Genomic DNA, 13272 nt, shown 5'->3' on the forward strand with positions numbered 1-13272 from the left:
GGAGAGAACCCAGGAGTCCTGGCTCTCAGCCCCCCCTGCTCTAACTCCGAGGCCTCACTCCGCTCCCGGAGCCAGGAGAGAACCCAGGAGTCCTGGCTCCCAAACACCCTGCTCTAACCCCCCAGACCCCACTGCCCTCCCAGAGCTGGGGAGAGAACCCAGGTGTCCTGCCTTTCAGCCCCCCCTGCTCAAACCCCCATCCCCCATTCCTTCCCCTGGCGTTTGGGGGGCCATGCCCCGGTTCAGGAGCTCCCCACCCTGCTGGCTGCTTGTGTGCGGTGTGGCTGTTAGCCAGGTGTGGGGAGCGTGGCACTAACCCCCCGCCCGGCCCCCCAGAATTTCGTGCTGCTGAAGGAGCGGCCCGAGGAGCCCCCCAAGCCCCCCAAGAAGGCCATGGACTACTCCTCCTCCAGTGACGAGCCGGACAGCAGCGAGGAGGAGGACGACGAGGCCGAGGGGGAGCCCCAGGATGGGGGGGGTGAGCCCAGCGGGACCAGGTAGGGCATGGGTTGCCAGGGAGGTGGGGGGAAGGGGGGGAGGTAGGGGATGGGAAGGGGAGCAGTGGGGGGACAGTGTAGGGGACGGGGATGGGAAGGGGAGCAGTGGGGGGACAGTGTAGGGGACGGGGATGGGAAGGGGAGCAGTGGGGGGACAGTGTAGGGGACGGGAGGTGGGGGGACGGGAAGGAGAGCAGTGGGGGGACGGGGGACGGGAAGGGAAGGTGGGGGGACAGTGTAGAGGACAGGGGAGGTTGGGGACGGTGCAGGGGCGGGGGGCCCGGGGGCAGGAGGGATCTGGCCCCTCACCCCTGCCCCCCCCAGGCCGAGCAGGGACGGGGACACCGACAGCGTCAGCACCATGGTGGTTCACGAGGTGGAGGAGCCGTCGGGCAGCGGGTCGGAGAGCGGCTCCTACGGCGGGGACGGCACCATGCTGGTGCAGCGGGTGAGCCGTGCCCGGGGGGCAAGGGACGGGGGCCGTGCCCGGGGGGGAAGGGACGGGGGCCGTGCCCGGGGGGGATGGGGGCCGTGCCCCGGGGGCTGGGACGGAGCGCTGTGCCCCGGGGGGGATGGGACGGGGGCGCTGTGCCCGGGGCTGTGCCCCGGGGGCTGGGACGTAGCGCTGTGCCCCGGGGGGGCCGTGCCCGGGGGGGATGGGGGCCATGCCCTGGGGGCTGGGACGGAGCGCTGTGCCCCGGGGGGCTGTGCCCCGGGGGCTGGGACGTAGCGCTGTGCCCCGGGGGGGCCGTGCCCGGGGGGGATGGGGGCCATGCCCCGGGGGCTGGGACGGAGCGCTGTGCCCCGGGGAGGCTGTGCCCGGGGGAGATGGGGGCCATGCCCCGGGGGCTGGGACGGAGCGCTGTGCCCTGGGGGGGCCATGCCCCGGGGGGGAAGGGGGCCGTGCCCTGGGGGCTGGGACGGAGCGCTGTGCCCCGGGGGGGCCGTGCCCGGGGGGGATGGGGGCCATGCCCTGGGGGCTGGGACGGAGCGCTGTGCCCCGGGGGGCTGTGCCCCGGGGGCTGGGACGTAGCGCTGTGCCCCGGGGGGGCCGTGCCCGGGGGGGATGGGGGCCATGCCCCGGGGGCTGGGACGGAGCGCTGTGCCCCGGGGAGGCTGTGCCCGGGGGGGATGGGGGCCATGCCCCGGGGGCTGGGACGGAGCGCTGTGCCCTGGGGGGGCCATGCCCCGGGGGGGAAGGGGGCCGTGCCCTGGGGGCTGGGACGGAGCGCTGTGCCCCGGGGGGGCCGTGCCCGGGGGGGATGGGGGCCGTGCCCTGGGGGCTGGGACGTAGCGCTGTGCCCTGGGGGGGCCATGCCCTGGGGGGGAAGGGGGCCGTGCCCTGGGGGCTGGGACGGAGCGCTGTGCCCCGGGGGGCTGTGCCCGGGGGGGATGGGGGCCCTGCCCCGGGGGCTGGGACGGAGCGCTGTGCCCTGGGGGGGCCATGCCCCGGGGGGGAAGGGGGCCGTGCCCTGGGGGCTGGGACGGAGCGCTGTGCCCCGGGGAGGCCGTGCCCGGGGGGGATGGGGGCCATGCCCCGGGGGCTGGGACGTAGCGCTGTGCCCTGGGGGGGAAGGGGGCCGTGCCCTGGGGGCTGGGACGGAGCACTGTGCCCTGGGGGGGTTGGGAAGGGGGGGCCGTGGCCCGGGGGGCTGACCCCAGGGACGGGGACCCCCCCCGTGTCCCCCGCTGACCCCCCCGTGCCTCCGCAGACCCCCGAGGAGGAGCGGAGCCTGCTGCACGCCGACAGCAACGGCTACACCAACCTGCCGGACGTGGTCCAGCCCGGTCACTCGCCCACCGAGCCCAAGGGCCAGGGCGGCTCCCCCGCCAAGGACAGCGCCAGCGACGTGAGCCCCCGCGCGGGCTGCTGGGGGAGGGGCAGGGGGCAGGTGGGGGAGGGGGAGCTGGAGGGGGGGCCATGTCTCACCTTGTCCTTCCCCCCCCAGTACCAGTCGCGGGGGCTGGTCAAGGCCCCTGGCAAAAGCTCCTTCACCATGTTTGTGGACCTGGGCATCTACCAGACCACGGGCAGCGGGGACACCATCCCCATCACTGGTGAGCGGGCTGCGGGGGGCACTGGGGGGGTGCCGGGCAGCGGGGACACCACCCCCATCACGGGTGAGCGGGCTGCGGGGGGCACTGGGGAGGTGCCGGGCAGCGGGGACACCATCCCCATCACCGGTGAGCGGGCGGCGGGGGGCACTGGGGGGCACTGGGGGGGTGCCGGGCAGCGGGGACACCATCCCCATCACCGGTGAGCGGACGGCGGGGGGCACTGGGGGGCTGCGGGGGGGTGCCGGGCAGCGGGGACACCACCCCCATCACTGGTGAGCGGGCGGCGGGGGGCACTGGGGGGGCGCCGGGCAGCGGGGACACCATCCCCATCACCGGTGAGCGGGCTGCGGGGGGCACTGGGGAGGTGCCGGGCAGCGGGGACACCATCCCCATCACCGGTGAGTGGGCGGCGGGGGGCACTGGGGAGGTGCCGGGCAGCGGGGACACCATCCCCATCACCGGTGAGCGGGCGGCGGGGGGCACTGGGGAGGTGCCGGGCAGCGGGGACACCATCCCCATCACTGGTGAGCGGGCTGCGGGGGGCACTGGGGAGGTGCCGGGCAGCGGGGACACCATCCCCATCACCGGTGAGTGGGCGGCGGGGGGCACTGGGGGGCACTGGGGGGGTGCCGGGCAGCGGGGACACCACCCCCATCACCGGTGAGCGGGCGGCGGGGGGCACTGGGGGGGTGCCGGGCAGCGGGGACACCATCCCCATCACTGGTGAGCGGGCTGCGGGGGGCACTGGGGAGGTGCCGGGCAGCGGGGACACCATCCCCATCACCGGTGAGTGGGCGGCGGGGGGCACTGGGGGGCACTGGGGGGGTGCCGGGCAGCGGGGACACCACCCCCATCACCGGTGAGCGGGCGGCGGGGGGCACTGGGGGGGTGCCGGGCAGCGGGGACACCACCCCCATCACGGGTGAGCGGGCGGCGGGGGGCACTGGGGGGCACTGGGGGGGTGCCGGGCAGCGGGGACACCACCCCCATCACGGGTGAGCGGGCGGCGGGGGGCACTGGGGGGCACTGGGGGGGTGCCGGGCAGCGGGGACACCACCCCCATCACGGGTGAGCGGGGGGCACTGGGGGGCTGCGGGGGGGCGCCGGCTGCGGGGAGAGGGCTCAGCGGCGGGCTCCGGGCTGCGGCAAGGCTTGGCGGGGGCAGCCCGGCCGCTGACCCCCCTCTCCCCCCAGCGCTGGTGGGGGCGGACCCCAGGCAGCTGGAGCAGCTGCAGCTGGAGGTGCGGAAGGGCTCGGTGGTGAACGTGAACCCCACGAACACGCGGCCCCACAGCGACACCCCCGAGATCCGCAAGTACAAGAAGCGCTTCAACTCGGAGATCCTGTGCGCCGCCCTGTGGGGTGAGCGGGGGGGGCCTGGGGGTCGCCGTGGGGACGGGGTGGAGGGCGTTGCTCTGGGGCCAGCAGGGAGGAGGGGGTGGTCCCAGGGAGGAGGGCTCGCTGTGGGGCGGGCGGGGAGGAGGAGGGCTCGCCGTGGGGCGGGCGGGTCTCACGCTGCCCCCCCCGTGCCTAGGGGTGAACCTGCTGGTGGGGACGGAGAACGGGCTGCTGCTGCTGGACCGCAGCGGGCAGGGGAAGGTGTACGGCCTGATCAGCCGCCGGCGCTTCCAGCAGATGGCCGTGCTGGAGGGGCTCAACCTGCTGACCACCATCTCGGGTAGGGTCCCCGGCCCCCCGCGGGGCCCCCCGCGGCCCCCCCGCGGCCCCTGTGACCCCCACGGGCCCTGTGACCCCCATATCCCCCGCGGCCCCTGTGACCCCCACGGGCCTCCATCTGTTCACCACCATCTCGGGTAGGGTCCCCGGCCCCCCACGGCGCCCCCCGCGGCCCCCCCGCGGGCCCTGTGACCCCCACGGGCCCTGTGACCCCCATATCCCCCGCGGCCCCTGTGACCCCCACGGGCCTCCATCTGTTCACCACCATCTCGAGTAGGGTCCCCGGCCCCCCACGGCGCCCCCCGCGGCCCCCCCGCGGGCCCTGTGACCCCCATATGCCCCGCGGCCCCTGTGACCCCCACAGGCCTCCACCTGCTGACCACCCTCTCGGGTAAGGGCCCCCCGGCCCCCCACGGCGCCCCCCACGGCCCCCGTGACCCCCACGGGCCTCCACCTGCTGACCACCCTCTCGGGTAAGGGCCCCCCGGCGCCCCATGGCCAGCTCTCCCCGGCTCAGCGCCCGTCTCGCCCAGGGAAGAGGAACAAGCTGCGGGTCTATTACCTGTCCTGGCTTCGCAACAAGATCCTGCACAACGACCCCGAGGTGGAGAAGAAGCAGGGCTGGACCACGGTGGGCGACATGGAGGGCTGCGTCCACTACCGCGTGGGTAAGAGCCCCTGCCCCACGGCCACCCCAGTGCCGCACGGGCACCAGACCCCGGCCCTGCCCCGCCCCACGGCCACCCCGCTACCGCGTGGGCACGAGACCCCGCCCCCTGCGGCCTGGCCACGCCCCCTCCCTGCCCCCTGGCTGTTACAGGGCTTCTTCCTTCACCCTCCCACTTCCCTGGTCCTTCTCGCATCAACACCCGAACTCCGAAGGTGCGAACAGTCGGATGGTTATTGGGGGGATCTTCCAGCGAGCTTCAGTCCTACTTCCTGTCTGCCCCTATTTCCCAAGCCCCACTTCCTTCCTGTCTGCCCCTAATTCAGCGAGTAATGGTCTGAGCTACCCCTTCACGGCAGTCCGTCCGCCCAATCCGAACGTGGGAAGGTGATTCTCTGACCAATCACACCCCACGGCGCTAACGGCTCGCAGCAGACAGCCGCGTAGCGCCCCAGCCCGCCTGCCGCCGGGAAAGTGGGGGGCACGAAGATCAGACGGACGGAAATGAGGGTTCCCGCCGTACGCCGGCCGACGGTGATTTTCATTCTTTGCGTTTCTACCGACGTGATCTTAGAGTCTGCGCCTGTAGGTGCCACCCCCCAGTAGCGCGGGGGTAAGGGAGCCCCCCACGGCACAGCCATACCCCACCCTCCCCCCGTGGCCCAGCCAGACCCCGTTACTGCGCGGGTAAGAGATCACCCCCCAGCTCTGCTGGTCTCCTCCCTCCCGAGGCACAGCCCCGCCCCCACACTGGCCCCCAGATCTCCGCTCCCCCTGCCCCATGGCGCGGCACCCTGGCTGGGGAGTGACCGGGGCCCGGCTCTCTCGGCAGTGAAGTACGAGCGCATCAAGTTCCTGGTGATCGCCCTGAAGAACTCGGTGGAGGTCTACGCCTGGGCCCCCAAACCCTACCACAAGTTCATGGCCTTCAAGGTATCAAGGGGGGCTGGGAGCCAGGACTCCTGGGTTCTCTCCCCGGCTCTGGGAGGGGAGTGTGGGAGCTGGGAGTCAGGACACCTGGGTTCTCTCCCCGGCTCTGGGAGGGGAGCGGGGGCTGGTTGGTGAGAGCAGGGGGGGCTAGGAGCCAGGACTCCTGGGTTCTCTCCCCGGCTCTGGGAGGGCAGTGGGGGCTGGGAGTCAGGACACCTGTGTTCTCTCCCCGGCTCTGGGAGGGGAGTGTGGGAGCTGGGAGTCAGGACACCTGGGTTCTCTCCCCGGCTCTGGGAGGGGAGCGGGGGCTGGTTGGTGAGAGCAGGGGGGGCTAGGAGCCAGGACTCCTGGGTTCTCTCCCCGGCTCTGGGAGGGGAGTGTGGGAGCTGGGAGTCAGGACACCTGGGTTCTCTCCCCGGCTCTGGGAGGGGAGCAGGGGCTGGTTGGTGAGAGCAGGGGGGCTGGGAGCCAGGACTCCTGGGTTCTCTCCCCGGCTCTGGGAGGGGAGTGTGGTAGCTGGGAGTCAGGACACCTGGGTTCTCTCCCCGGCTCTGGGAGGGGAGCAGGGGCTGGTTGGTGAGAGCAGGGGGGGCTAGGAGTCAGGACACCTGGGTTCTCTCCCTGGCTCGGGGAGGGCAGTGGGGTGCAGTGGTTAGAGCGGGGGGCTGACCCCGCACACTGACTCCCACCCCCCCGTTTCAGTCCTTCGCAGACCTGCCGCACCGGCCGCTACTGGTGGAGTTGACGGTGGAGGAGGGTCAGAGGTTAAAGGTCATCTACGGGTCTTGCGCCGGGTTTCACGCCATTGACGTGGACTCAGGAAACAACTACGACATCTACATCCCCGTGCACGTGAGGGGGCGGGGCGATGGGGGCGGGGCACGGGGGGATGCCCACGCAAGTGGGCGCTGGGGTGGCCTTGGGCGTGCACGCACCCACACAGCACTGGGGGGGTCAGGCCATGGGGCGGGTGGGTGCCCTTTGCCCCCTGACCTTTGCCCTGTGCCGGCAGATCCAGACCCACATCACGCCCCACGCCATCATCTTCCTGCCCAACACGGAGGGCATGGAGATGCTGCTCTGCTACGAGGACGAGGGCGTCTACGTCAACACCTACGGGCGCATCATCAAGGACGTGGTGCTGCAGTGGGGGGAGATGCCCACCTCCGTGGGTGAGCCCGGACGCCTGGGTCCTCCCGGGTTCTCTCCCCAGCTCTGGGAGGGGAGTGGGGGCTGGTGGGTGAGAGCGGGGGGGCTGGGAGTCAGGACTCCTGGGTTCTCTCCCCAGCTTTGGGAGAGGAGCGGGGGCTGGTGGGTGAGAGCAGGGGGGGCTGGGAGTCAGGACTCCTGGGTTCTCTCCCCAGCTCTGGGAGGGGAGTGGGGGCTGAGAGTCAGGACTCCTGGGTTCTCTCCCCAGCTCTGGGAGGGGAGTGGGGGCTGGTGGGTGAGAGCGGGGGGGGGGGGGGGGGCTGGGAGCCAGGACTCCTGGGTTCTCTCCCCAGCTTTGGGAGGGGAGCGGGGGCTGGTGGGTGAGAGCGGGGGGGCTGGGAGTCAGGACTCCTGGGTTCTCTCCCCAGCTTTGGGAGGGGAGCGGGGGCTGGTGGGTGAGAGCGGGGGGGGCTGGGAGTCAGGACTCCTGGGTTCTCTCCCCAGCTTTGGGAGGGGAGCGGGGGCTGGTGGGTGAGAGCGGGGGGGGGGCTGGGAGTCAGGAGTCCTGGGTCCAGTGAGGAAGGGTCCCCCCCTGACTCTCTAACCCCCCCCCAGCGTACATCTGCTCCAACCAGATCATGGGCTGGGGCGAGAAGGCCATCGAGATCCGCTCCGTGGAGACGGGGCACCTGGACGGGGTTTTCATGCACAAGCGGGCCCAGCGCCTCAAGTTCCTGTGCGAGCGCAACGACAAGGTGGGCCCTAGGGGGCGCCGGGCGGCAGGGAGTGGGGCAGGGAGCTCAGCAGGGGGGTCTCCCCAGAGCTAGTTCTGTCCCCAGTGTCCCCGCAGCAAGGGTGTTAGACAGCTGCTGTGCCCCGCCCCGGAGGTGGCCGCATCTCAGCGCCGGGTGAGGGGTCCCCGGGTCAGCAGCCGCCCCGCCCCAGAGGTGGGCGCGTCTCGGTGCCGGGCGGGGGGTCCCCATGAAACCCGCCGCCCCGCCCCGGAGGTGGCCGCATCTCAGCACCGGGTGAGGGGTCCCCGGGTCACCCGCCGCCCCGCCCCAGAGGTGGCCGCATCTCAGCGCCGGGCGAGGGGTCCCTGGGTCACCCGCCGCCCCGCCCCAGAGGTGGGCGCGTCTCGGCGCCGGGCGAGGGGTCCCCGGGTCACCTGCCGCCCCGCCCCAGAGGTGGGCGCATCTCGGCGCCGGGCGAGGGGTCCCTGTGAAACCCGCCACCCCGCCCCAGAGGTGGGCGCGTCTCGGTGCCGGGCGGGGGGTCCCCGTGAAACCCGCCGCCCCACCCCGGAGGTGGCTGCATCTTGGCGCCGGGCGAGGGGTCCCCGGGTCACCCGCCGCCCCGCCCCGGAGGTGGGCACGTCTCGGTGCCGGGCGAGGGGTCCCCGGGTCACCCGCCGCCCCGCCCCGGAGGTGGGCGCCTGCCAGACTTACTCCTGCTCTGCTCCCCCTCAGGTTTTCTTCGCCTCCGTCCGCTCCGGGGGCAGCAGCCAGGTTTACTTCATGACACTCAACAGAAACTGTATCATGAACTGGTAAAAGGCCCCGCCCCTGGTGCTGGCTCCGCCCCAGCACTGGCCCCGCCTCTGGAGGGAAGGGGCGGGGCCCCCTCAGACACTGGATCCCTATGCCGGAGACTCCGCCCCCACAGCCAGCGAGGATCAGGACCGACCAATCAGCAGAACTGATGCCTTGATCGCCTTCCCCCCCACCCATGTCTGATGCTGCTTCGGGGGGGGGGCATCTCCATGGTGACAGTGTGTGTCCCCCCCGACTGACAGACTGACTGCCCTCCGCTTCGCTCGCCCGCCCCCTCCTCCGACTCATGGGGACCTGCTTTGTTCATAGCCGGGCCGAAATCTCGGCGCCGGGCGAGGGGTCCCCGGGTTACCCGCCGCTCCGCCCCAGAGGTGGGCGCATCTCAGCGCCGGGCGAGGGGTCCCCGGGTCACCCGCCACCCCGCCCCAGAGGTGGGCGCATCTCAGCGCCGGGCGAGGGGTCCCCGGGTCACCCGCCACCCCGCCCCAGAGGTGGGCACATCTCAGCGCCGGGCGAGGGGTCCCCGGGTCACCCGCCGCCCCACCCCAGAGGTGGGCGCATCTCAGCGCCGGGCGAGGGGTCCCAGGCGTGTGTGGGGTGACGGGCAACCCCCCCGATGAAACACAAGGAGGGGGGTGGCCGCAGGCCCAGGCTGGGGGGACCCAGTGCTGTCGCTGTGGGGCGCTGCACCTGCCACGGCCCTGTGGAGGGGACTCAGAGCGGCCGGGGGGCGCAGACCCAGCGCTTTGTGCCAATTTCACTTTGCTTAGAGGGGGGACGGGGCCTTTCCCGCCACCTGGGTCGGAGCCGCGGTGGTGGTAGGGAACCCCCAAAGCAGCCCCCAGACTGCCTTGTGCACCCCCAGAACTCCTCCCCCTGCAGGTCCTGGGCCGGGCAGACGGGGGCGACCCGCCGCAGGCGTCTGGGGGGCGAATGTACCGGGGGACATGGGGGGAGGCGGAATGGCCCCTCCGGGCTCTGTGTATATTTTGCTTTAATTATTTTTATTTTGTAAGAATGATTCATTAACAAAGCACTTTAAAGCCCCGACTGCATCTCATGGGGGGCCGGGAACACCCCCCGGGGCAGATTTGGGGTTATTCTCTAACTGACCCAGGAGAGCTGGTCCTAGGGCAGGGACTGGCTGGCTCAGGGGGCGGGAAATGGGGCAGGAACCTGTCCCCTCTAGGGGGCACCAGTTCCCTTCCAGCCCCATGGGAGCCAGGCTGCAGCAGCAATGCAAGGGTTAAACTGGGGGGCACAGAGCCAGCATGCTGATTCCCCTCCCTGCCCCTCTGACGCTGCCTGCAGTTGAGGGGTCCTGCCTGGGGGCCCCCCAAGAGCCATATGGAGTGTGGGGGGGGTTATGGAGTTCATGGGACCCCCCCAGTATTCAGTTTCCTCTGTACGTTGCTTGCATCTATCAAGCCCCCCCCATCCCACCCCGCGCCGTGGCCTTGAAATTTCATCTGTTAATAAAAAACCAAATTCTATGACTTTCCCCGCCTGGTCCGGAGTTATTTACCCCGCGGGGGGCAGGCAGCGGGCAGCCCCACCCCCGGGAGGTGCCGGCAGGAGGCGGTTGGCACTGACCAGCAGGAGAGTTGGCAGCAGCCCCTGGCTGTGGCTTGATCCGGTTCGTCTCGGGCAGCTGGGGCAGGGTAGGTGGGGCAGGGCCCGGGGGGAGAGCCAGGGCACACTGAGGAAGTGGAGTTCACGGGGCCAATCCCCACTATCCCAGTGGGTGTTGCAACAATGTCAGGACCCCGAGTAAACTCTCGTCCTCATTCCGAGGGTCCTTATCACCCCCGTGCCGCCTTCCTGTTCTTCTGCCGAAGGCGTAGTGACCTCCAGACCAGGCACCCGCAGACTCCGGCCGGTGCCACAGAGAATTTTGGCAGAACCGTGTCGGTGAGAAGTGGGATTGTTTAAGAAAATCTCAAAAGCCACCAGGAAAGATGCTGAGAAGCCAGCCCGGCAGCAAGAGCAGCGTCGAATGGACGACCATGGCCGAATGTAAACCCGACTGTAGGACACTGATGAGGAAAGCTAAAGGCCAGAAGGAGAACTGGGCAGCCGGCGGCGTTAAGAACGCGCGTGGTCACTGTATCGGGGACAAACCGAAGCCTGACAAGGAGTTCACACACATGTCAAGGGAGCATTCGCGGTGAAGTGGCCGTTAACACCCCACCAGTCATGGCGGGGGCGGGGAACTGCTGTACTGAACCATCCATCCAGCCTGTCTCAGTCCCTGGTTTTGGGTGTCTGGCACAGTGATGAATTTCAGCTCCCCGGTTCCTCTGGATCTGTGACCCTCAGAACATCCCAATGCCCCCCAGCCCCCATAACTGGAGGGGTGGTAACAGGCTACTTCGCCTCAAATGGTCCCTTGAAATGTGCGTTTAGCTGAGTCCCTCTCCCAGCCTGCAGAAGGGCTCGGTGGGGCGCGAAAGCTCGTCTCTCCCACGAATAAAATACATTCCCTCCCCCACCTTGTCTCGCTCAAGGTAGCCACTGGATGACTTGCCACCAAGAGTTTTAAAAGAGCGGGCCGAGCAGCTCACTGAAGCATTCGTGTTGATTTTCAGTAACTCTTGGAGCACTGGGCAAGTTCCAGGGGACTGGAAGAAACCCAACGCTGTGCCAGTGTTTAAAAAGGGCAAACGGGCTGACCTGAGTATTTCGAGGCCTGTCAGCCGGACATCGATCGTGGGCAGGATAGTGGAGCAGCTTGATACAGGACTCGATTAATAAAGCAAGGCAAGGTAATTAATGCAAACTGACATGGGATTGTGGCAAACAGAACCTGTCAAGCCATCTGATCTCTTTTTTTTGACGAGAACAGAAGCGGGGGGGTGACAGTGTTGACGTAGTAGATGAGGACTCCGGTGAGGCCTTTGGCTCGGCACCGCCGAACGGTTTGATTGGAACAGGGCCTGTGTTAAACGAACTAAAACCTGGTAACTGATGGGTCTCGACTGTACCTGGCAACGCGGAATCGTCATCGAGCAGCTCGCTTTCCGGTGGTGTCCTGGGCTCAGGGAGCTGTGAAACATAAGAAACATAAGAACACCCCAATAAAGATTGCAGGTGACCCCAAAATTGTGGGAAATGAGGAAGAGGCCGTGTCCCCGGTTCAGAGCGATGTGGGTCACAGCTCCATACTGTGGTTTGAATGTCAACGTACACAACAAGGAACGAAGCGCGTCAGCCCTACACAGGGGCCGGGGGAGTCTCTCCGGGGGCGCAGCGGCTCTGAAGCAGATTTGGGGGGCGCGTGGTGGGTAATCAGCGGAACGTGAGCTCCCGGCGCGACGCTGTGAGCAAAGGGGCGAATGCGACCCTGGCCTGCGTCAGCGGGAGTCTCGCGTCGGGCAGAGAGGCGACCCGCCGGGGGGCGAGTACATCGGAGAGGGGTCAGAGAAGAGCCGCGAGAAGGATTCAAAACCCTGCCTTCGAGTGAGAGACTCCAGGAGCTCAATTAGCTGCACGGCGCGGCGGCGAAGGGGTGACTGATCCCGGGCTGTGAGGGCCGGCGCGGGGAGCGAATGTTCACAACGGGCTCCTCAGACTGGCCGAGGCAGGTCCCACCCGGGCAAAGGGCCGGGAGTTGGAACCAGGCGAATTCGGGCTGGAAACAAAATGCAAAACGTCTAACGGTGAGGGGGCCCGGTGGGTTAGAGCAGGGGGGCTGGGAGCCAGGACTCCTGGGTTCTCTCCCCAGCTCTGGGAGGGGAGCGGGGGCTGGTGGGTCAGAGCAGGGGCGGCTGGGAGCCAGGACTCCTGGGTTCTCTCCCTGGCTCTGGGAGGGGAGCGGGGGCTGGTGGGTCAGAGCAGGGGGGGCTGGGAGCCAGGACTCCTGGGTTCTCTCCCCAGCTCTGGGAGGGGAGCGGGGGCTGGTGGGTCAGAGCAGGGGGGGCTGGGAGCCAGGACTCCTGGGTTCTCTCCCCGGCTCTGGGAGGGGAGCGGGGGCTGGTGGGTCAGAGCAGGGGGGGCTGGGAGCCAGGACTCCTGGGTTCTCTCCCCGGCTCTGGGAGGGGAGCGGGGGCTGGTGGGTCAGAGCAGGGGGGGCTGGGAGCCAGGACTCCTGGGTTCTCTCCCCGGCTCTGGGAGTGGAGTGGGGGCTGGTGGGTCAGAGCAGGGGGGGCTGGGAGCCAGGACTCCTGGGTTCTCTCCCCAGCTCTGGGAGGGGAGCGGGGGCTGGTGGGTCAGAGCAGGGGGGGCTGGGAGCCAGGACTCCTGGGTTCTCTCCCCGGCTCTGGGAGGGGAGCGGGGGCTGGTGGGTCAGAGCAGGGGGGGCTGGGAGCCAGGACTCCTGGGTTCTCTCCCCGGCTCTGGGAGTGGAGTGGGGGCTGGTGGGTCAGAGCAGGGGGGGCTGGGAGCCAGGACTCCTGGGTTCTCTCCCCGGCTCTGGGAGTGGAGTGGGGGCTGGTGGGTCAGAGCAGGGGGGGCTGGGAGCCAGGACTCCTGGGTTCTCTCCCTGGCTCTGGGAGGGGAGCGGGGGCTGGTGGGTCAGAGCAGGGGGGGCTGGGAGCCAGGACTCCTGGGTTCTCTCCCCGGCTCTGGGAGGGGAGCGGGGGCTGGTGGGTCAGGCTCTCTCTCTAACACACTCTCTGGCCTGTCAGCCCCTGGGATGTGGGGGGAACAGGTGCAGTGAGGGGGGGGGGGAAAGTGACTCGACACCGGTGGACTGGGGGGGGAGAGATCCAGTGTCTGTCCCACCCCGGAAGCCGGAATCAAC

General features: G+C 69.8%; 1 protein-coding gene across 10 annotated transcripts in view; it reads left to right on the top strand.

The window, feature by feature from the left end:
* Window positions 1–10027, top strand: part of MINK1 (misshapen like kinase 1) — a 63469-nt gene extending 53442 nt beyond the window's left edge. For all 10 annotated transcript variants that reach the window (XM_084616636.1, XM_084616642.1, XM_084616645.1 and 7 more), the window contains 12 exons: window positions 337–497; window positions 822–945; window positions 2210–2347; window positions 2447–2555; window positions 3750–3917; window positions 4090–4233; window positions 4766–4900; window positions 5732–5832; window positions 6532–6681; window positions 6842–7001; window positions 7594–7733; window positions 8448–10027. In XM_084616636.1, coding sequence (XP_084472762.1) covers window positions 337–497; window positions 822–945; window positions 2210–2347; window positions 2447–2555; window positions 3750–3917; window positions 4090–4233; window positions 4766–4900; window positions 5732–5832; window positions 6532–6681; window positions 6842–7001; window positions 7594–7733; window positions 8448–8531 — 1614 coding nt within the window. In that variant the 3' untranslated portion in view covers window positions 8532–10027. The remainder of the gene's footprint in view (window positions 1–336; window positions 498–821; window positions 946–2209; window positions 2348–2446; window positions 2556–3749; window positions 3918–4089; window positions 4234–4765; window positions 4901–5731; window positions 5833–6531; window positions 6682–6841; window positions 7002–7593; window positions 7734–8447) is intronic.
* The last annotated feature ends 3245 nt before the right edge of the window (window positions 10028–13272 follow it).

This window comes from Lepidochelys olivacea (genome assembly GCF_965140295.1).
Source record: "Lepidochelys olivacea isolate rLepOli2 genome assembly, chromosome: 28".
Taxonomy (NCBI): Eukaryota; Metazoa; Chordata; order Testudines; family Cheloniidae; genus Lepidochelys; species Lepidochelys olivacea.